General features: G+C 42.9%; 1 protein-coding gene across 2 annotated transcripts in view; it reads right to left on the bottom strand.

The window, feature by feature from the left end:
- LOC144678944 (DNA topoisomerase 2-beta-like) overlaps nt 1-27,614 on the bottom strand; it is a 245,225-nt gene that overhangs the window by 139,602 nt on the left and 78,009 nt on the right. For both annotated transcript variants that reach the window (XM_078539057.1, XM_078539056.1), the window contains 6 exons: nt 23,187-23,332; nt 22,976-23,073; nt 10,271-10,483; nt 3,541-3,714; nt 3,286-3,387; nt 3,049-3,186 (listed from right to left, as the gene is read on the bottom strand). In XM_078539057.1, the coding sequence (XP_078395183.1) occupies nt 3,049-3,186; nt 3,286-3,387; nt 3,541-3,714; nt 10,271-10,483; nt 22,976-23,073; nt 23,187-23,332 (871 nt within the window). The remainder of the gene's footprint in view (nt 1-3,048; nt 3,187-3,285; nt 3,388-3,540; nt 3,715-10,270; nt 10,484-22,975; nt 23,074-23,186; nt 23,333-27,614) is intronic.

Below are 27,614 nucleotides of genomic sequence, written 5' to 3'. Positions count from 1 at the left end.
GAGACAGTGCGATGATGTTGGGACACACGTCCGACGTCATCACACATCATTTTATGCGTCGGCATTTCAGGCCCGCTCCCGCATGCTGACTGAAAAATCCTGCCCCAAAAGTTTGATCAAAAAGATAGGTTCTAAAGAGGCTTTTTAAAACACAAGTGAAATGAGGTAGTGAGGATTAGGGAGGGAGTTCCAGGGACTAGAGCTGCTGTTGCTTCCAATACTGGATAAAAGGGTAGGGTGGAGAAAAGAAAGAAAGAGACGCAAAGAGACATGGTAGGACAGTGAAGAGTGCACAATATTAGGGAAGGGAGACTGACACAAACCTAAAGGGAGATTTGAGGATGAAGTTTTGAAGGTCAATGTGTTGGGAAGGGGGTGCTAGAGAGCCAACATATGTTAACAAAGTGAGGTATGATGGATGTATAGAAGATCGTGAACAAGAAAAATGGCTGAAATTCAGACAAACTGGTGTTTATTAGGGATGAAGAATTTGAGTTTAACAGGAAGGATGTTAGAAAAATTGAGTTTGGGGGATAAAGTTTCATTGTGATTGGGGTTAATGATGTGATGCTGGACACAGAAGAAAAGCAATTTTTCTGATGATAGGCTATGGGTTTGAGACTAAACTGAGTAGAACAGGACATTGTAGATTGCACAACCTGTTTCAGCTTGACTGAACAACTGGGTAGTGAGATGGAGTCAGTAGCAAGGGAGTGGAGTTTAAGGTGAGATCCAAAATGTTGGCTTTGGTCTTCCTAGTCCAGGTAGGTTACGTGGGAAGAGTCAACCTCAAGGGAGGGCTGTGGAAAGTCAGTCATCATGGGAGTATTAATGATGCTTCTGACCTTACAAGAACCACTTACAAATTTTAAACATTTTCTGAGCATCCTATAAAGGCCATTGGGTAGGCCACCGAAAGCCAAGTATGAATGGGCAGAGGAAGGATGGTGCATGTTCCATCCATTAGTACTTCAAAATTTAATGGGCCATAATTTTTCCCTCGCCGGGCAGGCTTAGCGGGCAGGGGCGGTCGGGAAGCCGATCGCGCTCCGCTCCGCGATTTCACGCGGGCGCACCAATTAAGGCCCGCCCTACATGGATCACAAGCGGCAGCACTCAGCACTACCCTGTGCAGGCAGGGAGAGGAGGGAGAGCAGGCCTGCCGCGCAGTTTGCGCGTGCGCGCCAAAGAGCGCTTCAATCTCCCTGAAGCACGGAGATGCCTCAGGGAGATTGAGGCACTTTTTAAAAAAATTAATAAAGACAATAAAAATTTAACAAAAAGGTGTCACATGAGCTAGGACATCTTTTTAATTTCAAAATGAGGTTTTTATTTAATGTGTATTAGCTTTAGGAAACCCCATCCCTTTCGTGGATGAGGTTTCCTAAAAAATGCAAAGACTGCCAACTGTTAGGTTCGACGGGCAGCATAAATTTCAAATGAATTACCTTGAAAGGACTATTAAGGCCATTAGCAACTATCGGCGGGAGCGCAGCTAACTCCAGCAGGTGCCCGCCAAATGAAATATCGCGCATCATATTACGCTCAGGTGTGTCGGGCGCTCGCCCGCATGCTGAACGTAAAATTCTGGCCATGGACTCCAACTGACGTTATACGAACCTAATTTTAAAAAGCAAATTTCTTTGTTTCAAGCAGGGGCCTCCAGTCCCAAACTTCAGTGAGAATGGGGTGAAAAATGCTGCATTGTTATTTCAACTGCCCAATCCCAGGCAATAAAAGAGATCCAAACTATTCCTATGTGCCTCATCCAAGTCAGGAAAACAAAGAAATACAAGCTTTGGGTAACATGAAAATACCAGGGGCAAAAAAAGTTAGTTTTTCAGGTACAAAAAGAAACATGGAGCCAATGTTCTTTTATGAAAGACAGGTGGAGCCTTTCTCCACTCTTGACTTTTCTTATGCACTTAGTATTCCTGGCTGATGACAACTTTCAAATGCATTCAAAAGGAAGCTAAATTCAACAAAGTAGAGAAATATGGAATAGAATAAAAATATTGATTTGCCAACAAAAGCAGGGGATAAACTGATGAGTTCCTGAAAAAAGGCCCACATTTGTAGAACAAAGCAGCTAGTCTAAATGATCCTTTGTCATACTTCCGTGACACGTTAATAATCTCTTTTCAATAGATCACTATCACATAATTAGAATAATCCTTTTGTTTTTAAAAATATCAAGTTAGGAAAAGGCCCTGAAATTCACTGGGAGTGGATTGGAAGATGGAACAGTTCTACAGAAAGAGCTGCAGCTGAGGATCAGTTAAGTTGCATAGTTGTTGGGGGTACAGATCATAGGATTTGTGGAGAAGTGCCAGTAGTAAGTAGACCATAGTTGGAAAGGTTGGGAAGTTCACAGCGCAAAGGGTGGATAGAGGGATAATCAGAGATCGTGTGGAAAGGGGACTCAGTGGAGCCGAGGTGACGTGTCAGGGAAGATCAAGTGTTGGTGATTGCGAGGGTAGAGGTGCGGGAGAGTTGATGTGGGGTGAGATTTTGGAGATAGTGAGGGGATTTAAATGAGGTTTGCTTGTTGGGCCAGGAGGAAACACTCCCTCTCCTCCTGCCCACAAGTACTGAGTAAGAGAACTTGTCCCAATGGATCCAGCCCTTTTCATCTCCTTTTGCCTGCTGAGTTTCCAATACCCAAGAAACCTGATCACAGGTTAAAAACAGAGCTACAATAAAAATCGAAGCACACAGCCTCCTTAAAAAGTTTCAATGACCGATCTGCTTCCCAAGAACAGATAGGTCTACCACCCATCCTGCCTCTCTTAAAACCAGGAGTTGACAGTTTCCTGTTTCAGTTTAATATGTTAACCTGCCACCCAAAACCAAACCCACCCGTTCTTGTGGGTTAAAATCAACCCCACAGGTGGAATTTTATGGCCCCATCACGGCGGAGCCGTTCAAAAGTCTACTGACTTTGGCGGGACCATAAAATCCCACTGGCGTAAAATTCCGCCTCATGACAATAAGCAAATTACTAATATAACACTGAAGATATTGATGCATTAAAATTGAAATACTAACCGCTTTGAAGAATCTTTCAGAAAGGATGCACTTGGACCCAAAGTTCTTAGGTTGAAGAGTCATATTTTCTTTTGTTTGAGAATCAAATGATGGGTTTTCAATCAGGCAGTTGACAAAGACCCATATATGATTTTTTACCTATGTAAAAGGAGAATACTAAATATTTATCTTTTTCCTCAAATTAATGACATGATTTTTTGATACAAAGTCTTAGGTACAATTCTGTTAACAACTAACCTGAAAAGGTTTCACTGATACTCCAGCTTTGTTCTTCTTTTTCACAACTTCAATCAGTTTACTAACAATCTGATCAACCACATAATCAGCATGTCTACCACCCTATGAAAGTAAGATCTTCATTAAATTCAGAAATTTAATAATTCTAATATGCAAAGAAAAATAAGTACATGAACAAAGTTTCTTGTACTTTCAAAAAGCAATGGTTGAATGCATGGGTAACTCACAAAAGTGCACTAGTTTTCAAATACCAACCTTTGTAGTAGCAATGCTATTCACAAAGCTGACTTGCTGGAAGCCTTTCTCGCTCATGGTCAGGCACACTTCCCAACGATCATTCACAGCTTCATGAACCACCTTCAGTGCAATACCAGTTTCATCCAATTTATCTTTCACATAAAGATCAACATAGCTCCGGAACCCATTTATCTATCAGGCAAAGAATAAAACATGAAGTCAAAATCAAACCATACATTATACAATTACACCATTAGTTGCTTTTCCTAACCTCCAATCCACTATTCCTTTTCCTTCCTGCATCTCATTTTTTGAAGCTTGTTGTAATTTTTAATTCACTTTCAGCTTGAATGAAAACAGCCCCACACCAAAAATGTATATTTTTTTGTAACCATTAATTTCTTGAGCTAAAGTTTTGAGTGAATATGCTTTGTGATAGGAGGGTGATGCTGGGGCAGGGTTGATACTGAGTGGAGTACTCCATAACCTGATGTGAAAAACATAAAGGACAGAATCATCCCAGATTTGCACTAAGTGCAGTAGCAGGCGGGAAAAACGACATTTTAGCCGTCAGCCTCAATGGTGGCTTTTCACGCTGTATCATCCCAAATCCGCCACATTAATTATACATTCCTGGGATACATGCCGTTGGATGGCGGGCGGGCTCTGATTCACCTGCCATGCCATCACCTCGCCGCTTCATCACGCCAGGCACCACGTTTAAAGTATAGCCATGTTCAGTGCTTCCAGCCTAGGACTGCAGCAAAAAAGACATGGCCCCCAAAGGCAAGAAGACTGCAACGCTCGAGCGCCTTTTGGACACTCTGGAGACCCACTGTGATGTCCTCTACCCCCGCTCTAGACTCAGGAGGGGCAGCAACATTACCACTCTGACTTGGTAGGCGATGGCAGTGGTGATCAGTGCCAATGCTGCAAAGAACAGGTTGACTATCAAATACAGTAGAGGTTGACCGTGCAACCATCTCATCACTCTAAACTCACACACTCAAGCCCATCACACATTCACTGGCATCTCACTCACTGACAGCTCAAGATACATCACCACTCATTCTCACACACATACCCACCCATTCTCACACACATACCCTCACATGTCCATCTGGCCTCATCTCCTCTGGAGACTGCCTCTTCAGCTCTCACCATCTTGAGGCCATTTGCACAGATCAACATGTGCCAGCGCACACACCCTGGGATACCCTCCTTCCGCAGTACAGTGCTAGTCCTGCAGCCTCTTCCCTTCCTGAGGCCACTTCTCCCCCCTCCCCATGCAGGAACTAGCCCTGCAGCCGTTGAAAAGCCACCCACATATGGCTGATCTGGTAACTACAGACCTGCCATGATTCCCCTAAAAGTGGTGGTGCTGACTGTAAGACCTGGCGCTGATGACTGCGAGTGCTGACCGATGCAAAGTAGGCAAACAAACCTTGAAGTCCCAAGTGAAGAGCAGCCCGCCAAGTGCACACGTTATGTATGCTGTTGCGAAAGACGTCGGCGTGTTTTCCTGCCGACTGGGCGGACAATCCAGCAAGGGGCTTGGGGTTGGGGGGGGTTAATGAGTCTGGCAGGATGGCCTTATAATATGCTAATGTATTACAATGAGGTTCCCGACATCCGATGGTGGGGAACGCGGCCCGCCATCGACGGGCTGAGCGGACGATCGCAAGCTGATTTCATGACATCGTGAAACCGATTTTTGGCCTTCTCGCCATATTGTCTGCTCATGCCACAGAACACGCCCGATGCCAGAGGGCACGGAGAATTCCAGTCAAAGTTTATTCTAATTTTTCACAAGATAAACATGGACAGGAGTCTTTCAGCCATTCTTAGCTTATGCTTCTAGATAGTATCCAGAGTTCTTCCAGCAAAACAGCATCCAAGTGCTTACTAAATATTTCTAGAGTCCACTTAATGTGTAACCTCTTGTAACCATTCCAAAATCTGCCTTTCACGAGCTTGAAGCCAACTTCCCTATCTCTTCTGCATTTTAATTTGGAGTTCTGGATTTACCTTCTTTTGAATATTCAACACCTTACACATCACTAGGGAGTCATCTGTCACTTTCTTTCAAGGTTGAAAAGCCCAGATTTCTGTAGCTTTTCTCATGAAATGGATTGTTCTTCCTGTCTTTAACGTCTTCCCCCACTGTGGCACTAACCAACAAACAGACACTGTACTGCAAGCACAGTTCAGCAAGGCATTGAACAGTTTAAGCACAACTTCTTTTGATTTACATTCTGCTTTAAATTCTGGATTATATTTGCTTGTTTGCTACTTCATATCATTGAGCTATTTAGTGCATTGTCTATTAATATCCCTACAGATTTTTCAACATCGTTCAAAGAGTATTTCAGCTGCCCATTTATTTCTGAGCTACAGTGTACACTCATCAATCAAATGTCAATAGCCACTATTTCGTTCACACATAGTCAGGAAATTCATTGTATATTTTAAAAGCTGTCTCTTCAGATTCAACTGATACAGTATCCCTAGTTTGATATCATCGGCAAATTTCATGAATTTGCATCGAGATTCTGAACTCAAGTTGTTAATGTAAATCGGATAAAAGTAGGAATTTAAATATCAATGGCTAGAACAATCCACTGGGGAGCACTCCCATTTGAACTTCACTCCCGAACAAGCACACATTGCTTCTTACCACCAGCTAATTTCTTATCAATTCTCAAGTTTAACTTTAAATTCCCGCTGCTTTACGTCTAAGAAATGCCCTTAACGTTAAACAGCAGTCTGAATTCTATCAAAGAACTTCCCGGAAAATCTTTTGGATGAAATATTAAACATTCTGCTCTTCAGGTGGACGCAGAAGATCCCATGGCACTATTTCGAACAAGGACAGGTGAGTTATCCTGGTGTCCTGCCAATATTTATTCCTCAATCAACATCACAAAAACAGATTATCTGGTCATTTTCTCATTACTGTTTGTGGGAGCTTGCTGTATGCAAATTAGCTACCACATTTCCTACATTACAACAGTTACTACACTTCAAAAGTAATTATTTGACTGTAAAGGGCTTTGAGACATCCAGTGATCAGATCAAGAAAGATGAGGTATAAATGCAAGTCTTTCTTTTAAAACTAGATACACCACATTGTAGGGCTTTTAAACAATCTGTTCTGGATGTCACCTTTTCAAAACACAGTCAAAGAGGTTGGTTGGGAAGGCAAAGTCTCCTTTTCTGAATGTGTCCATTGTCATTTACTGGGTTATGATCATGGAATCAATCATAAATATTACCAATAATAGATACTATTATTTTACTAGCTATGAATGTGAAGCTGACTGAATTGTAATTATTTGTTACCCTCTTTGAAAATGGGTATCAGGTTTGCTGGTTTCTATTTGACAAAGAAATTCCTAGCAGTGACTCTGTCATGGCAAGAATCAACATCTCATCACCCTTGTCTTAGTAAATGTCATCCATCCTATTTCATTCAGGTTGAAGTTGTTAATTTGACTGTATTACAAATAATGGAGTATGAATCTACATGGAGATATTTTAACAGTCCAAGGTAGTGAAAAATAGGTGGGTACGTCAACTTTTTAACCAATCTTGGGAAAATGTTGTTTGATTTAAAAAGATGTTTTTTTTTGCTAATTTCTATACTCGAGGTGAAGAATGCCAGCAATGGGGAGTAAATCATTTTTCTACTTCACACATTTATTTTCAAAGGCTGGTAAAAATATTATTTTGTATAATTAACTCCTCACTCACTGACTAGATTATCCTAAACTACACTTAAGACGTGTGATTACTGGTGACACATGTTGAATATAGAAGAAAGCAAATATAATTTTGGGGCAAAACAAGCCATCACTTTATTTCCCCTTCATGTGTGGCATTATAGGTCATTCAAGTTTCACTCACGCCCCACTTATTTCCCACCATTCAGTATCTTCATCGGCTGTGGTAGGCCTGTCTGCACCCAAACCATTGCAGTCCTTAGAAAATTTCACAAAGAGAATCCTGTTACGAAGGTAATATATCAAATTTCATCACCTGAGCTGGGCAACCAATACTTTTATTATAAAATGCTGTCTATTTACCAACTATAAGGGGACAGGGAAGAAAAGCAATGACAGGAATCAGACCACGGCGATAAGCAGGAGAGGAAGCAATGATTGGGAACAAGTATATGATGAGGAGATAGTGATTGGATAGAACACAATATCAGTGAAGCATGTTAGAGAAGGGCACAGCAGCATTTGGAATGCTGTGGTGGATGAGAAGGGAGGCTAGACAAGGGCCAGGATTTTACATTCATCGGGTGGACTCAGCAGGAGTGGCTGGGAACCCGACCGCTGCCTGCGATTGGCTCCACGCCCGCCATTTTAGGCGGGCGGACCAATTAGGGCCCGCCCAGCGTAATACATGACAGCGGCATCAGCGAGAAGGGGCAGGCGGGGGCGGGAGCTCAATGTCCACCGGGTCCAATGGCGACCTGGCGGCCAATTCAAAAGTGGCCACGGCAGCCATGCGAAGGCTGCCAGCAACCCAGAGGAACCTCGATACGGAGTACCTCAGTGCTGAACAAGGCAGGCAGGAGAGCAGGTTGGCGGAGAAGTCAGTCCCATGTTTTTCTGACGAGTATCTCGCTGCCGTATAAATGCACCCTGGATGTGGGGGAACCCAGCAATCATGGCAAAGCCTCTGGCTCACTCTGTCTGGTTGGTCTTGTCCGTGCAGTAGAGTGAAAGTTAATGCACAGAGCGCCTGTCACCAGCTTGACACAGCTGTGGACAGCTGATTGGGAGACTCCACAAAGATCATCCACCAACCTCTGGAAAGGGCCGGAGGCAGAGAAGTTGAGGGCCAATGTGACCTTCAGCGCCACTGGCATGGGGTGTCCATCCACACTGTTGGAGCTGATCTCAGGGCCAATCATCTGACAGATGGAGGTCACGGTCTCCCTTGAGAGGCGGAGCCTCCTTCGGCACTGCACCTCAGACATATTTACAGACAGACTGTAAACCCTGGCAGCAGGATAGTGGCATCTTCTGCAGCCCGTTCCACCTTGGAGCTGTGCCTGTCCTCCCACAGGTCGCTCCTCTAGAGGCTGAAAAGGGACACCTGGCCTCCTCCCCCTCTGGCCCTTTCTTCCTCCTCAGGGCAGGTGCCTCCACAATCCCCATTCCCAGGGTAAGGGAAGGCTGTCTGATACCTGGAAGGCCCCAAGTGGTATGACTCCTCCAGAGTCTTGAACTGAAGCCTCTTATTTCTGTCAAAGCAGCTCTGAAGGGAAATGAAGTTGTCCTGTTCACACAAACAAGCAGCAGCAACTTATAAGCTAAAGTACAAACAACTTGCATTAGCGAGCCCATTCACCACGCTTATCCAGCCCGTGGATGAGGTTTTTGAAAATGTGGTCTTCCCGCCTGCCCGTTGCGTCTGTGCAACGCCCTGAAAATCACACGGGCTGCATAAAATCACAGACAATTGGTGCCTCAAGGGTCTTAACTGGCCTGTTAATTAATGGTGGGCGCGCCTCCGTCCTCAAAGCGCGCCCACCTAGCCAAATATCGCGACAGTGCACAGTGATGTCGGGACATACGCCTGACGTCATCGCATGTCATTTTACGTTCCAGTGTGTCGGGCGCACACCCACACGCTGAATATTAAATTCTGCCCAGGGTGTAGAACTGCAGAACTGGATATACAGGATTAGAGCTTCATCCCTTCTACATTACATTCCAGTGATGTCCTGCACTCTAACCCCACCACTAGAATTCCTCTGACCAACCTGCAACTTGTTCATCTTTCATTTCCCAACCTGTTCATGTTTTATCTCCCTGCCCAATGCCCCATGACTTGCATTCTCTTCCCCATTATGTTGCAATTTACACCCAAAAAGGAAAAGACAGCAGAAAAGGAAAAAGCAAAACAAACAGCTAGAGAGAAAAACAGTAAGTAGCAGCAACATAATGGCAATAGAAACAGCCAAGGTGGAGACAATGTTTGCCTTTAAGGAACTCCACAGGAGATACGCTAATAATTTAAATAATTACTTTTGCTAACAAGGAGGAAAAGATTCATTTTAATACTGGTTTTGAAATCTAGCATTCAACAAAATCTAGCTCAGAAAAGTTAAATTTTAAACATGTTTTATTAATGTTCTTTGCCCCATTGTCATCATCACCTGTCCCCTAACTGGAGGGCTAAACAGTTTGAGATGTATCCTCTCTATGGTCTTCAATACGACTCCCATGATTGGTCTGCACACAATGAAGATCAGCTATGGCATTTTTCCCCTCTATGGAAACAATTTCCTTCAACATCACGTAACAGCTCCAAAGAGACAAACTTAGAACAACACAGCATGCTGAAAGCACCACCCCCTGATAAGTCATAGGTTCAGAAATGTAATCTCTTCTGCTCAATTAGTATTTCAGCCAGAAAGTTGCAGTTGAGTATCTAGCACAGGCACTTCACCAGCTGGAAACAATAAAAGCTAGTCATCCCAACCCACTCTTGCACACCTTAAATGATACAAGTAGATTCCGTAGCCGAGATCTTCAGGGTGCAAATTAAGCAAATTTTTAAAATTTTTAAAAAATTAATAAAAATTGAAGGTAATTTGAACAGCTGGCAAAAACTTAATTTAAAAATTTAGATAATTTAGTTGGAAGCAGAATGCTAATATACCTGATGTACTGATTACCTCTAAACATCCTACAAGTAATTTAAACCAGTATACTAAAAAAAAACTTACTGGCAATTTCTTTCCATTGAACATGACTTTAACTCCTTTACATGACCCAGCGACATCGTAAGCTCTTCGTGTCATGAGTGCCACTATATCTTTATCCAGTTTTTCCATCTTGAATTTTGACAGATCAGGTTGGAATGTAATACATGTATAATCATCACCATCAAAGTATTTAATCTTTGATTCAGATGATTTGTTCATATTGTTTGTCCATGTCTGTTTGAGAGAAACATAAATATTTTGAAGTTTTGTTAAATTCCATTTCATTCATGGCTTAGGTATAACCTTAACAAATATTGTTGCTTTCATTTTACATAGGTTATTCCCTTCTAACAAGTTTGCAAAGTCATTTTGCACGTTTTTGTTTACAGGATAGCAATTATGGATGATCTTTCACCCATGTGTAATGGCATAATTATAAAAGGAGCCACACAACATTAGTGCAAATAAAGGATTCAATCTTAAAATAAACAGTCTTTTACAGTATCAGTCCTAAATGCTATAAAAACATTGGTACAGGTTGAATGGAAATAAAGGAAACAGTTAAATCGGCAATAGGAAATGTCTAAACAAGAGATGAAAATGATACAGTGACAAAAATTTACATTATGTCCATGGTTATTTTTAGCTTGCATTTTTATATTGATAGAATCAGCATGAAAAGGGATAAAATGGGTGACACACGGGTAAAATCAGCCTTTATTCATTGAGCATAAAAACTCCAAAGTGTGACTGCAGTGTGCCAAACATGCTTAATGATGCCCAGTTTGGGACCTAGCATGGGATCAGAGTCCTAGTAAAATTGAAGCCAATGGGAATTAAGCAGGAAAGTCTCTATTAGGAGTCATAACTAACACAAAGGAAAGATGGTTGTGATTGCTAGATCCCAATCATCTCAGACACAGAACATCACTGCAGTAGTTCTCAGGTCAGTGACTTAGGCCCAACCATCTTCAGCTGCTTCATCAATGACTTCACTTCCATCATTAACTCAGTGGTAACATTCGTTGATGATTGTAGGCTCAGTTCCATTCCCAGCTCCTTAGGTAATGAAGTGGTCTATGCGTGCATACAGCAATGGGCTTGGGCTCTTAATTAGCACATGACACTCACACCAGACAAGCACCAGGCAATGATTATCACGAACAAGAGAGTCCAATCACGTGCCCTTGACATTCAATGGCATTACCATCATTGAAATCCTCACCAATATCCTGGGATCATCATCAGTAAGGAACTTAACTGGACCATTCAAATAAATACTATGGCTATAAAAGCAGGTCAGAAGTTGGGTAATCTGCAGCAAATAGCCACCCCACTGTAGACAGTCCTTCGCCAAAAACACATTTAATGTGAAAGAAGCCAACATTTAAAAGCCTACAGCAAAAATTAATGAATGAGGTTTTGGCTCAGCAAGAACACAAGAAGTTGGTTTAAAATTGACTGATACTTTGAGGAGTCAGAACATCAGTCAGTTAGGGCTGAGTCCTGCAGCAGGAACCCATTCAACTCAAAAGAATCCAACATTTAAAAGCCCAAAAGAAAGTACTTCAAAAAGGCAGTCTGTAATGGACAATTTTCAGAAATTGGCCAAACTTTGCCTCCCAGCATTCCACAAAACCTTGGAACTGGACCTGAAAAAAAAACCTTGAAAACCTGACACAAACACAATAAGTGACTTCTTGAATATAGTCAACAAATGTCACAGGTCATCAGACCACACAACAGATATGTATCAATCCAGTTAAATCACGGAATCACGGCATTGTTACAGTGCAGGAGGTGACCATTCGGCCCATCGTTTCTACACCAGCTCTCCAAATGAGCATTTCACCTACTGCCATTCTCCTGCCTTCTCCCCGTAACTCTGCATATTGCTTCTTTTCAACTAATCATCTAATTCCCTCTTGAATGCCTCGATTGAACCTGCCTCCACTATACTCTCAGGCAACGCAATCCAGACCCTAACCACTAACTGTGTGAAAAAGTTTTTTCTCATATCGCTTTCGCTTCTTTTGCCAATTACCTTAAATCTGTGCCCTCTGGTTCTCAATCCTTGTGCCAATCCCTATCTACCATGTCCAGGTCCCTCATGATTTTGAATTCTTGCATCAAATCTCCTCTCAGCCTTCCTTTCTCCAAGGAAGAGAGTCCCAACTTCTCCATTCTATCTTCATAACTGAAGTTTCTCATCCCTGGAATCATTCTCAAAAACCTCTTCTGCACACTCTCCAATGCTTTCACATCCTTCCTAAAGTGTGGTGCCAGAACTGTAGGCAGTACTCCAGCTGAGGTCTAACTAGTGTCTTTTCAAGCTCAACATAACCTCCTTGCTCTTGGACTCTATGCCCCTATTTATAAAGCCTGGGATACTCTATGTTTTAATAACTGCTCCCTCAACCTGTCCTGCCACTTTTAATGACTTATGTACATATACACCCAGGTCCCTCTGCTCCTACACCCCCTTTAGATTTGTGCCTTTTATTTTATACTGTCTCTATAAGCCCTTCCTACCAAAATGTATCACCTTACATTTCTCTACATTGAACTTGATCTGCCACCTATCCACCCATTCCACCAAATTGTCTATGTCCTTTTGAAGCTCTACGCTTTCCTCCTCACTGCTTACAATGCTTCCAAGTTTTGTATCATCCACAAATTTTGAAATTATTCCCTGTATGCCAAGGTCTAGGTCACTAAAATATGTCAGGAAAAGCAAGGGTCCCGATATCAACCCCCGGGGAACTCCACTACAAACTTTCCTCCAGCCTGAAAAACATCTATTAGCCATTACTCTCTGTTTCCTGTCAACTCAGCCAATCTTGTATCCATGTTGTTGCTGTCCCTTTTATTCCATGAGCTGCCTGAGCATGAGCAAAATGATTTGCTGCATCAAGATGTGGTTTCCATTCCTTGGAAATGCTTATCTCAAAGAACCATTTCATTAGAGTGAAACTTGATGATGCGATAAGCCACAATCTTCCCCATTGAAACACCTTCATATATTAAGACTATTCATAAACCCTGGATGCCAGATTGTTGCAATATGAAAGGTACAATCAAAAGTGGGAGGGGCTTGTGGTAATCACTGTCATGCGTGTGAGCTTTGTAGTTTTTTTAAAAGATGTGTTCTCAGAAGACAAGTATAATAAGGGGATTCAAAATAATTGGCAAAAGAAGTTAATGTGATGTGAGGAAAAGTTTGTTCACCCAGGGGGTGGCTGGAGTCTGGAACAAACTTCCTGAAAGAGTGGTCGAGGCAGGTTCGATCAGGGTATTCAAAAGGGAATTGGATTGCTGCCTGAAAAGAGAGAATGTGCAAGGTTATGGGGATATGGCAGGGGAGTGGGAAGTGGAATGCTCCTTCAGAGAGTCAATGCAGACTCCATGGGCCGAATAGCCTCCTTCCACACTGTAAAGATACTGTGGCACAACTAAGCTAAAGAAATCTAAAAAGAGCAGCAACTCTTCAATATGTAATAGCATGAGTGCAGCTCAGAAGATATGGAAAAAATGTTTGTAAGCAAAGTGCTTATTTAACTTAAGGTGGCAGAGTGCTGGTGTTTGTAAGTTATGATGGTAAACAGTATTTTTAAGTACTGATGTAAATTGAGGACAGCAGGGTACTGATGTTTGTAAGTTTATCAATATTACAATAAAGTATTAAAAATAAGAGTTATGAGGCTTGACCATTTCCCCACCCGGACAGGTTCAGAGTGAACCACAGAGTTAGGGCTGTAGAGGGGAGGTGCGAGTTCACCTACATACATCACAAAGCCTTTTCACCACCTACAAGGCACGTCAGAAATGTGAAATATTCCCCAACTGCCTTGATGTGTGCAGTTCTTACGACACTCTAGGAGTTCAACACCATCCAGGACAAAACAGCCTTCTTGACTGATACCATCTCAAACATTCACTCCCTCCACCACTGGTGCATTGTGGCTGCAGCGTGTACCATCTAGGAGATGGACTGCAGTAGCTTGCCAAGGTTGCTTCAACAACATCCCACAAACTCTTAACCTCTACCGCGTAGAAAGACAAGGGTAGAAAGTACATGGAAACACCAACCCTCCATGCTGACTTCCAAGTCCCAAACCATCCCAACTTGAAACATATTGTTATGCCTTCATTGTCACTAGATCAAAATCCTGGAACACTATCTCAAACAACACTCAGAGTATTTTCACCACATGGACTGCAGTTCAAGATGGCAGCTGAATACCACTTTCTGAAGGTCAATTGGGGATGGGTAATAAATGCTGACCTTGCCAGTGACACTATACCGTGAATGAATAAAATTAAAATTTGGGCTCCATGGATACATGGGATGATTAGATGTCACATAGAACTAAAGGTATTTATTATTTAAAAATAAATTAGATAAATTAGAGATAACTGTCAGCTGCACAAAAAAAAAATCAGAAAGAATCAGAAGTACAAAAGAAGTAAAAAAAATTAATGGCCAAAGTAAGAGACTTATTATGGGCACATTAATGGTAAAAGCATTCATTGTTGGGGTTGAGGTAGAAACTGCTGAAAAGAAGGGCAAGATGGCAGTGGAGAGTGAAAGATTGATACTGTGGCTCAGTTTTGATAGAAGAGGTGGATATTCAGACTATAGAAATGTGTGAGTTCCTTGCAGAAGCGTTAGTGAAGGATAGTATTCAAAGAAAGATTGAAAACATTGAAAATGAAAAAGGTCATTTGACCCTTCTTTGTTCATCTACTCAGAAGGATCCTGAAGTCCAAATGTTTAACATATTTCCATAGTTTCAACCTCCTGTATTCTTGCTGGGTCATACATTGATACAGGTATTTAATGATGAATTTTCTGATACCAATCCTAAATTTGGCTCCGTGTTTTCTTGACATCTCAAAAACGATTCACCTTTAAGCAAAAAGGCTTATTTTTTTCCATCTCTTTAATTATCTTATATTCTCTGTAGAATCAATTCTTAGACACTCAATTTCTTGACTGAAAAGCTCATATTCTCCTGTCTTTCCTCATAATTAACACATTTGACACTCGTGATTAATTTTTTGGAAGTTTAGGTGCACATCATCGGGCTTACCACTGACCACTTAAACTATCACTTCCTCAAAGTCTTTAAGGAAATTGGTCTCATAGGATATTCTTCTTCTGACTGAGTGGTCACTGTTATTACTAAGATTCGTTCTGATAATCAATTGGATCATTTTACATGGGCTGGAAAACTAATGGGTTTTGTAGTTGTCTGTATCTGTTTTGTTTCTCATTTTGAGCACAGATACCATATTAGCCTGTTTCCAATCAACAGATAGCTCACAGCTGTATACAAACTCCCTCATAATGATAGTCAGTGAATCACAAATCTCCTCCCTAGTCTCTCTTAGCACTATATGATAAATACTATCCTTGTCTAGGGCTTTCATTCATTATATCCATCACTGCTTTTTTTGGTTCTCTCTATTAGGGGAGGGCACGCTGTTCACATATTTCTTCATGAATATTGGGAGGAAGTAATCAAATATTTACTTTTACATTCATCCTCAGTTTCAAGCTTGGTCAAAAAGGTAGATCTTGAAGGAGCCTCTTAGCCAGAGAGGTTTAAGAAGAGAAGTCCGCATCTTGAGCTAAATGCACTGCTGCCAATGGCGGAAAAATTGAAATCCGACATATAAAAGAGGCCAGAGCTGGATGAGCACAGAGATCTAAGGGTTGCAGGAGGTTTGTAACCTATAAGATGGGGAGGGATGAAGCTACAGAAGGATTTGAAAACAAAGAATTTTAAAATCAACGTGTTGTTGAACTGGGATTCAATGCAGGTCAGTGACCACAAGGGCAATGGGTGAATGGAACATGGAGCAAGGTAGAATTCAGGTAACAGAGTTTTGGACGAGCTCACGTTTACAAAGGGTGCAAGGTGGGAGGCTGGCCAGAAGACTGGAAGAGTCACAGGCATGCTGAGTTGAATCATTTCTTTCTGTGCTGTAAGATCCTTTGAACCGCTTCCCCTTTCCCCAAACAAAATTTGTAGAGGCATTTTTCCATCCGTACTTCATTTAATTTGTTTGCTAAGGCATTTAAGGTCACATTTATTTCATGAGCTTCTTTATTCTTGGAATGCATTTATCCTGCATCCGTGACATTATTATGTTTAAAAAGATGTTCTCACTTGCTGATTAACTTGTTCTCTGCTAATGGTCTTACCTGGGATTGTACTATCCACACCTCCTCCCTCACCTCACCCCACCCCCTCCCATGCATCTAATTTAAATGATTCTCAATTGCTGCCTCAATGTTCTTTAAGTTATTTTCTTCCTACTTAGTCCTGTACCAGTCCTTTAAATTCTGAAAGTGTTCCCAGTAATTTATGAAAGCAGTATTATTCCCACACCATGCCAACCACTTATCTACATAAAGTTATTTAACTTTCCTCCTTTCCCAAACACTAAAGTACAGTGCAGTACATCACTATGCATACCATATATTGAGAATCTAGAGGCAATTTTCATGAAGTCTTTCAAAGGCTGTTTAAAATGTTGCCCCATGTCATCTACCCTTACATACCCAACTACCATTGCTTCCTGTCCCGTTCAGTTAACCCTTCTAGTCTTTCTTCGTTAAGTATTGCTGTGACCTAGGTATGCAGCTATCACATTCCTAACAAAGAACCCCTTACAAGTGCAATCTTTGTGATTTACAAATTCTGTTTCACTCCAAACCTTCTTTTCTAGCTGTCTCTTCCTTCTGGCATTTCACTTCCTTCCGGCATTTCACTTCCTTCCGCATTGATAGGCAGAGTCTGGTGTCAGTAAATGAAGATTTGTTTGGGTAGCTGCACACACTTTCTTATTTTTAGCTGTTATTTTTCTATCCTTAATCCATCCACTATCTTCATTTCCTTATCTTCTCACAATACTCATCTCTACTACATGTTAATGTTGCCTGGGATTACATCGATCTCCAGTTCCAACTTCTGATGGTTCACTCTACAAATCTTGTGTTAGCCCGGTCATTTCACTGGTTTATGATGATTCATATATTGGGTCTAATAATATCTATTTGCCCTCAAAATCCTCTCACCTTTTTACAGTCCGTGTAAATTCCTTCCTCACCGATGTCATAGTCTTCTATATTAGTTTTATATTCGGGAGTAACTTTGGATTGTGTCCTGTAAAGAACACCATTCTGCAGAGTGTGGTTTAACGTATAAATGCAGTGTGGGGCTTTCAGTTGTGTTAGGGAGTTAAGAGGGGGATATATTTTCTGCAATTTACTGTATTAGTTCATGTTGCTTTTAGTGTGTTTGTTACAGTAAAAGTCTTAAAATGTGAAACCTTGTTGTGTGATCCTTTGAGTTAGTCACTGGGAATTCAAATCTTTTTTTAAAAGTTATCGGTCCTGATGGGGATCGTATCAAGAGACTCTCAAGAAATTAAGAGTTTTTTTTTTTAAAACTGGAGGCAAGAAAATTCAGGACCCAATAAAGATCTCCAAGATTGTGAAGATTATATAAAAAGCATCAAAATAATTTCAGTAGTTGCACTGTACTAAGATACATGCTTAGAATAATAAAGGGAGAATTAAGAGGAAGCTTATTTAAAAAATCTTTATATAATAGGTGATTAGAACATGGGATGCTCTGTTACAAGCCACTGTTGAAGCATGTCCACAAGTATTTTTAAAACAGGAATTAAGACAGTTCCTTGAGAAAAAGGAATATTATAGAGTATATGGAGCAAGCAGGAGAGAATTAGACCAGGTGGTCTGTAGGGAAAAAACACTACTAAGGATTGGACAAACTGTTTGAGCTGGAAAATTCTATATCAGTGGCTCTCAAAATTTTTCATCCACAGACCACTTAGGCATCTACAGGTCCCACCCCACCTTCTGCTTGCCATAGCAAAAAATATCAGAATTAATGGGAAGAATGGTGCTGCTTTCAATGAGGTGATGTCTGGTTCTAAGCTGGAGAGCTTCAGACTCATGTCAGATTCCATGTTCAGCTAGTTCCGCTTCTTTGTTTTCAGCCCAACAAGTGCAAGCATTGAAAATCTACTCTCATGGTTATATGTTGTTGGAAATGGCACCAAGTGCTTCAGAACTACGGTGGCAAGTACAGGATACTGAACCGTACATGGAATCAAAGGTCCATCAAACCTTTCTCGCTGAGGACCAGCTTCAGTGATTTGCGTTTTGGACCAGTCCACTAACCATCTGGAGGACCCTCACAGACCACCACACTTTGAGAATTACTGTTCTAAAATAATGATTCTACGAGGTAGTATTTTTCAATCATCCCTCATTACATGGTTTTCAATTTTAGAATTCCTAGTTAGTGTACAAGTTTACAAACTGGGTCTTGCGAGCAAATCAGATTTTTGCCCAGGGTTGAATGTGCTGCATGCCACAAATAGTGTTTTAAAGTCTGTATTCTATATTATTTTTACTAAATTTATAGGCTTCAGAGCACGTTATATCTCTGTTACTGTATAAGCAGGAACATTTTCAGCTTTCTTTTGGATAGTTGAGAGAAAATTAGGACGGCCTGAGGAGTGTGTTTATGTTTCCAAGAGGCCCAGAGACCGTGAAAACTTTGAAAACTGCAGTGCTAAACACAGCCTGGGAGCAAACATTCAAATCAAGATGTCAGCCTTTGCTCAGTGGTAGCACTCTTGCTCCTGAGTCCTATGGGTTCAAGTCCCACTCTAAAGACTTGAACACACAAAACTAAGTTGACACTCTAGTGTAGTAAAGGGGGAGTTCTACAGTGTCAGAGGTGCTGTCTTTCAGATGGAACATTAAACAGAGGTCCTGTCTACTCTCTCTGGTGACTGTAAAAGATTTCACAGCACTATACTGAAGAACAGCAAGGGAGGCCTCCTGACCAATATTCCTCAACCAACATCACCAAAGCAGATTATCCTGTGATTATCAACCGTTTTTTGTGGAATTCTGTTATGCATAAATTGGCTGCTACTTTTCCTACATTATAACAGTGACTACATTTCAAAAGTGTTTAAATGGCTGTAAAATGCTTTGGGATATCCTGAGGTTGTGAAAGGTGCCATATAAATGCAAGTCCAGGGTGCTTTTTTTTAATGGAATCAAGAGTAATACAATAATTCTCAATACAACAATGTTACAATGTGCATTTACTTTGGGTGAAGCAAGGGAAAGAGAGGGGAGAAAAAATTTTACACATTCGCTGTAGGCAGAACTTTGCTCATCTACAGAAAGTGTAATCCTACTTTTCAAATGCTTTTCATAGACATTGACGAACTAACAAAGACATTGAGAAAAGAATTGTAGTTTAAAAATAATAAACAATGACACAAGTTTAATACTCAAAGATCCCAAGAGTCTTTATTCTAAACTAAAGACAGTAAAACTATGAAGGTTGCCGGTATACACAATAAAAGGCCTGGTCACTCCAAGTGAATTAAACAATTGTTAGAATCATATCTCGTTAAACTGGATTTTTCTTTTTAAAATATGGAAGGACATTGCATTATTTGGACATTGGAGACTACCCAAGAGTTTTTTTTAAAAAGGGTCATAAGTTCACCACGGAACTGTCAACAGGCAGGCCTCTTCCAAGAAATCACCTAAGCTATACAGTACTTGAGAAGGAGCTGTTTGTTTGTTTTGAACTGCAAGGCACTTTAATTAATGAAAAACTAGAAGACAAAAAGGCAATCACATGGCAGAGGAAAAAACCTTAAGTTTGAACTTTGGTTTTGCTTTCAGTTTTGTTGGTGCAAGGTTGAAAACAGAAAGCTACCCTGGCTAGCGAGCTTCCTCTCTGCTTTGCGTGGTTCTCGGCTATCCTCTTCTGAGTGTGGTTTGTCTGCATGATTTTGGACTTGCTAACTGAGACAGGAAGAATTGGTCCAGCTATACTCTCCTCCATGCTGACGCACTGTTGGTGAACTTCCCGATATCTACTGGGCCCAAGGGAACTTCAGATTGACAGCATTGAACCTCCATGAACTTTATTCTTTTTCTTTAAGAAAGTTTTTTTCCACTCGCCCGACTCTGCAGAGACTACCTGTGTGTCTTTTGTCCATCTGTGTATGTGGGTGTGTGTGTGTGTGTGTGTGTTGGGGAAGTTTAAAAAGGTTAGTTAGTTACACTTCCAGATTATAATCGTGTGTCAACCAGTTCTTGAAACTTGTTTTATAATAAATTAAGCATTGAGTTTTTTGAAAGAAGCCTGGTCAGAGTCCCTTTTCTTCTGGGTACTAGAAGTATAGGTAAACAATTGGCCAGTTCGGTGAGAAAATTTAAACATTTATATTAATGATACAGCCTGCGGAGCAGTGGGGCTTGATAATTCATGCACTCCTCTCTTCCCGGTCATAACACACAAGTAAAAATGAATTTCTGAATCTGGGTAAAAGCACAAAAGTTTTCATTTTTTAAAATAAAGCTGATACAAAACCTGCTTTCAAAGGCCATGCAAGAATGAGTTAGTACAAGTCATAAAAATCAAATTAGTCAAAAGTATTTAGAGTATTTTCTAAGAACTGATTCCTACATGCAGTTAATTCCACTTGCTATTGCAAGAAAAGGCTCAAATCTTCAGGTGATAAAGCTATTAAGAGTGATGCAAAAGAATTTTAACTCAGCAATAGTCACAAGAGAACAAATAGATATATCTGCCACAAAACAGAGAAACATTGAGTTTAAACCAAATCTATTTCTTCAATTATGTAAATACAAGGAGCTCCAAAAATCTGATTCCTTCATGCCACATGCAGTAACTTTATCTATTTATTTTCTACTCAAATGTTATGATTACCCATTATAAAAGTTATCCTTTATTCTTTGAAAAAAAGTGTTTGACCCAAGACTTAAATCAGGTTTCATCAGTAGCACAGCACAAAACCAGGATATCAGCCTCATGTTTCTGGCAATATTGGTGTCAGTGCAGATGCAAGGATTGGTGCTTAGTGATTTGGTCCTATAGTCAAAGCTGTACAACTATGGCAGCCATTTGAAATATACTAAAAGGTTTTATTAATAAGGGCATTGAGTACAAGAGTAAGGAGGTCATGTTGATCTTGTATGAGACACTAGTTAGGCCTCATCTGGAGTACTGTGTCCAGCTCTGGGCGCCATACTTGAGGGAAGATGTGAAGGCATTGGAGAGAGTTCAGAGGAGATTCAGAAGTATGATTCCTGGATGAAGAACTGTAGCTTTGGGGATAGATTGGAGAGGCTGGGACTGTTTTTCTTGGAGAAAAGAAGGCTGAGAGGAGACTTGATAAAGGTATTCAAGATCCTGAGGGATAAGGATTGAGTAAATAGTGAGAAGCTCTGACCAGGCTTCTTTCAAAAAACTCAGAATGCTTAATTTATTATAAAACAAGTTTCAAGAACTGGTTGACACATGATTATAATCCGGAAGTGTAACTAACTAACCCTTTTAAACTTCCCCATTGAAGAGAACATCAAGAACTAGAGGGCACAGATTCAAAATAATTGGCAAAAGGAGTAAATGTGATGTGAGGAAAAAATTTTTCACCTAGAGGGTGGCTGGAGTCTGGGACAAACTTCCTGAAAGGGTGGTGGAGGCAGGTTCGATCGAGGTATTCAAAAGGGAATTGGATTGCTACCTGAAAAGAGAGAATGGGCAAGGTTATGGGAATAAGGCAGGGGAATGGGACTAGATGGGATGCTCCTTCAGAGAGCCAGTGCAGACTCGATGGGCCAAATGGCCTCCTTCTGCACTGTAAAGATACTGTGATACTGGGAAGTCCCATTGAGGTCAAAATAAATCTCCTAAAAGGTGATTTCTACATCAGCACTTATATTTTCTTTCATAAGAAAGATGCTGATCAGAGGGTAAAGTAGTTAAAGTTACTTCTGCTTATTTCACATTTAGGTTGGCATCAATCAGGATCAATACATTGCCAAGATGGCTGCTTCAGAAGAGGCAAAAACTTGTGTAGAAGACATTTTCATACTCTGACCTTAATTATCCATTTTGAACTGGTGTTGGATGCCACTTATTGGCTGCATATCCTGAGATCACATAGGTTTATGCCTAAATAGGTTGCATGCATTTTGAAGAAACCTCTACCCCAGGATGTAGGATGCTCAGCCAGTACTCATTTTAGGACTGTTGCTTTCATATTTAACTTGCTGAAGATACAGTTCTTCACAACATAGTAACATAACTGCAACTTAGGCAGGAGAAAACGTCTTATCCATATTTTTCCATGGTGGTTTTCTAATAACTGAATCGCATTTAAACAAGGGAATAAGCAAAACAGGAGGGAGGGGTGGGCGAGCAAAATGGGAGGGCGAATGAACAGGGATGAGCAAGAGAAAGAGGGGGACAAGGGAGCAAGAGAGAGAAAGTGCCAGGGAGCAAGAGAAGGGGGAGCAGGACAGCAAGCAAAAGGAAGGGGACGAGAATGGGGCCACCAGCGAGCAAGAGAATGGGGCCGCCAGCAAGCAAGACAATGGAGGTGCGAGCAAGCAAGAGAATGGGGGTGTGAACAAGCAAGAGAAGCACTTAAGTGAGAAAGAGAGAATGTGAAAGTGCCGTGTATGGAGTGTGGGGGTGGATAAAGGGAGAATAAAGCAGGCGATGGACAATTTGTACATGAATGAAAGAACACACACACTTTCTCTCCAGTTTCTAAATTGGGAAAATGGTATTCTTAGTTCCATCTCTACATAATAGATGTGGCCTATAAATTGTGACTAACCTGTTTAAAACTGTTTTTATATTCCTTGCAGGCAGTTTCAACTGTAAACTTGGTGCTGAATATGTTGCAGAGTTTAGCACCATAGCCATTTCTTCCACCTGCAAAATCCAAACGATAACAGTTGTCCTTCAATAAAACTATAGGCATCAAATCTCTCAATGGTTGAAAAAATATTTTCATGATACAATGTAATGGTACACTCTTGTCTCACCTGTGACTTTCTTTTCTTCATCGTCATAGTTACTTGAGGTTAACAGCTGCCCAAAAATCAAAGCAGGTACAAACACTTTTTCTACTTTGTGCTCCACTACTGGAATGCCTTTCCCATTGTTCCAAATACTAATGATGTTGGAATCCCTTAAAAAGTACAACAGACATATAAATGTGCTTATTTTTTCCAAGTCAAGAATATCAGCGATTTATTCATTTTATTTAAAAACCTGGGCAAAGAATACTGCAATTTTTCTTATTTAAGGCAGTAAACTAATGCGTTAAAAAGGCACTCAAAATTTCTTAATGCAGACCCAAACACAAGGATCCAAGTTTTGAAGCAGCGGATTAATCCTTCAGCTACATATGGGCCAAAATTTTCCGTTTGGCGGACAGGCGGAGCAGGTGCTGACGCGGACCAGATCACCACCCGCGATCGGATCCGCACCGCCATTTTGCGCAGGCGGGCCTTAACGCATTTCCGATTCCCGTGGAGAACGGGAGTGTGAAGGTTGTGGCGGGCATGTACAGACCACCAGGTTCAATGGCTAGCCAGCAGTCTGTTTAAAAGGAGGCCTGACAGCCTCCTGTAGGCTGTTCGCTATGGCCAGCTGCAGATCCAACCGCAGGGGGTCTGCTCAGCAGGGCAATCTGGAGGGAAGAGCAGAGGAGCAGGGCAGGCTGCAGGGTGTGGCCCAGGAGCAGGGCAGGCTGCAGGGTAGGCTAGCAGGGGCCAACGTGCCCCTCGCTTTTCTGATGATTGCCTTGCTGCCCTTCTCAAGGAGGTGGCAGCATGACGGGAGGTGCTGGTTCCCCAGGATGGGAGGAAGAGGCCCCCCCCACATGACGAAGCGTGCCTGGGAGGAGGTGGCGGAGGTGGTGAGCTCCCGCGACGTGGTGCAGTGCACCTGGATCCAATGCCGTAAGCGCTTCAACGATTTGTTGCGCTCTGGAAGGGTGAGTACCATGTTGGTGTTGGGCATTTAACCCAGCAGGTAGCCTTAGACTTTGAGGCCCCCACCCCTCCCCCTCCCCCTCCCCCCCTCCCCCCTCCAAGTCTTACTGTCGTGACTGCATTGAATCATGTTGGGCATTTCTCGTACGCTGGGTGGGAAAGCAGATAGTGACCATGCTTACATCAGCCTCAGTGGTTCACGAGGAGATGGGTTCTCCACCGCACCATGTGTTGCTCTTAGTCGCACATGACTAGTCTGGGGGCAACCTGCAGGAGATGCAGCTAGGCACCTACTCAGAACTCCAACACATGTCCTATTCACGGTGATGAGATTGTGGAAGGGGTGCCTCAAGGTCTCGAGGCCAAGAGCCATCTGCTGCCCTTGACGCCGAACCTAGTTGCGCCTCCTTGCCATGGGAGCTAAGAACGTGTGTTTCTTAAAGTGATGGACACAGGATGTGTCCAAGGTGGCCATTGGGAGCAGTCATACTATATTTTTGTGACTGATCAGCAGTAGCGGGGAGAGGAGGCACTGGAGGTCTGATATGGGCAACTGTGGTTGGGGTGCGGCGTGCGCTTGCAGAATACATGTGCGATTAGCCGCAATGAATGGTCTTCTCTGTTTTTCAGGAGAAAAATGCTCACAATTTTTCTGAGCGTTTGCGGACTGGAGGGGGCCAGGCCCAGTTGCTAATTTTGAGCCGTTTCGAGCAGGAGGCCCTGGAGCTTGAAAGGCACCATGCGCCCAGGTCCACAGGTATCGGTGAGGCTGGGGTGGAGCAGCCAAGTATTTAAGGTCCACAGTGCTCTGCTCTGTCTTTCCACCATCCAAAGCACTGATGATTGTTTGAATCGTTATTGTAGCAACATTGCTCATTCACAGACTGATAGAGTCAGAGGTGAGGATCATAGACAAAGGTCCCTTGGCCCTTCGAAGATGCACGTGTCAAGCACCTTCCAAAGTCGCCTCATCCCATTTCTGACCACTATCCCCATGGCCTTGTATGCCATGGCATCGCAGCTGCACATCCAAATACTTATTACACGTTAGGAGGGTTTCTGCGTCCACCACCCTTTCAGCCAGTGCGTCCCACATTACTGTGTGCAAAAGTTCCTCATCACCTCACCTGTCAACCTCATGCCCCTTACCTTAAGTCAAAGACACCAGGTTACTCATCCCTCCGCCAAAGGGAAAAGTTCCTTTCTGTCGACCCTATCTATGCCCCTCATAATGTTATAAAGTTCAATAATGTCACCCCTCAATCTCCTCTGCTCCAGGGCAAATATCCCCAGTCTATGCTATGTGTCCTCATAACTCCAACTCTCCAGCCCAGCATGCATCCTGCTCAGCGACCTCTGCACCCTCTCCACTCCAATCACATCCCTCCTGTGAAGCGCTGATCACAACTGCATGCAGGACTACAGCTGTGGCCTCGGCAGTGTTTTCTGCACTTGCAAAATGACCTCCCTGTTCCCACATTCTATTCCTCGGCTAATAAAGGCAAGTATGGCATTTACCTTCTAAAACGCCTTATGTACCTGTCCCGCTACCTTAACGGGCCTGTCGACATGCCCAGCAAGGTTCCTCTGATCCTCCTTTCTTTTCACAGTCCTACCATTCCTCGTGTATTCCTGTACCTTGTTTCTCCTGACCAAGTGCATCACCTCACGCTTATTCACATAACATTCCATTTGGCATTCCTTAGGTCATCTGACCAGCCCGTCTGTAACCGCCTGTAATGTTTGGGCCTCCTCCTGACTATTTGCCACCCCACCAATATTCGTCTCCATAGGTTCTGGAAGGCGGAGCGCATAATGAGCCTGGGGGAAAGGGATCAAGTATGTCACTGTGTGGACGCTAACTGATCCACTGTCCTTGTTGTTATTTTCAGCATCATCAGAGGCTGGTGACCAGGATCGATTGCAGACGCCCCCTCTCAAAATTGAGGGCCCTGAACTGTCACCTGCGTCACACCATTTCTGCGAGGCAGGCACCAGGGCTGATACCAGCACATCGGTGGGAATTGCAACATCGGCTAGTGTCCCAGGGCACAGTGGAGAGGGCACTTCACAATCGCTGGAGGAGACGGCAGAGACAGAGAGTGCCGATAGCGCCAGCAGCCGGAGGACTGCAGGGGACCAGGCACATGCTGAGTCAGGGCGTGATGATGTGCCTCTGGAGTCGTCCGTGACGCAACAGCTGCAGGAAATGTGGCAGGGTGTGCGGGAGCATCTGGTAGTGTTGCATGAGGCTCTGCTTCACTTGGTGTCCGTGATGGAGGAGTCCACGCAGAGCATGAGTGATGCCATGAGCCTCATGTCAGAGCGTTAAGCTTCCTCCAAGGAGAGAGTGGTGACTCTCGTGGAGAGGGGCTTCCAAGAGAACAAGCAGCTTCTCCTGGGGATACACTCGGACCTCACAGTGCCAGTGGCCACAGCTGGTCATTGCCAATGTGGGAGATGGTGTGGGCTTCAAGATTCCCAGCTCGTTGCCCATCCATTCAGGGTGAGCAGGGAGGTCCAGGACGACCTCACGTCGGCGGAGCAGCTGCCTGTCATATCTGCGGGCTCCTTTCACGGCGCTCTGAATGAGGGCAACTGTTGTTCCGCCCCTCTCTCCGTGACCACTTCATCGGGTGAGGCTGCGACGACTGGGGAAATGCCAGCTGTGGACCTGGCAGATCCCTCCCAGGCGGGGCCAGCACAGGCTCCACGGGCCAGAGGACGGCCACCAAGGTCATCGAGGCCAACAGGACAGCAGAGTCAGCAGGCTGTCTCAGAAGCCACTCCGAGCAATGGGGCGGCACCAAGACGTAGCACCTGTAAACGTAAGCATAAGGCACCTTAGGCACCCCATGGGTTTCTCACTGGTGCTTTTGTGTTGGCTCTAGATTAGGGGATTATTATTTCTTGCTGTTGTAAAAACGTTTTGCTTTCATTTTGTTTGACCATATGATGGATAAAGTTAAATCCAGATGTGTTACCATGGCTGAGGGTGGCTCCTTTGTGCTGCATTTGTATGTTTTACATACATGTCATGAGTGTTTGAGTGCACATTGAGGTTCATGTCCAAAGCTCTTAGTTGCAGCTGACGAAGTGGCAGATGTAGTACCTGAGCGCCAAGTATGGAAGTGCCAGGCAAGGCTGGTCCTCCTGATCCATTTGTGTGGAGCTAGCTGAAGGTTCGTTGGATTAAAGTCTCCCGGGTGTCCCTGCCTCCTTGGTGTAGTGCCAGGTTAGCGTTCAGCCCCTCATCATTCCCCTGTGCTTCCTCATCCTCCGAATCAGTGCTGGACTCATCGTGTGCAGCCGCATCCACTGCGTCAACGTCTTCATCATCCACTGCATCCCCCCTTTCCAGCGCAAGATTGTGTCGAGCGCAGCATGCAACCACCATCACCGAGGCACAATCCGGGGGGTACTGGTGTGCACCCCTGAGCGATCCAGACATCGGAAGCGCATCTTGAGCCATCC

The sequence above is a fragment of the Cetorhinus maximus genome, chromosome 3 (genome assembly GCF_964194155.1).
Source record: "Cetorhinus maximus chromosome 3, sCetMax3.hap1.1, whole genome shotgun sequence".
In the NCBI taxonomy this organism is placed as follows: domain Eukaryota; kingdom Metazoa; phylum Chordata; class Chondrichthyes; order Lamniformes; family Cetorhinidae; genus Cetorhinus; species Cetorhinus maximus.
This window is presented reverse-complemented; position numbering and strand designations above follow the sequence as displayed.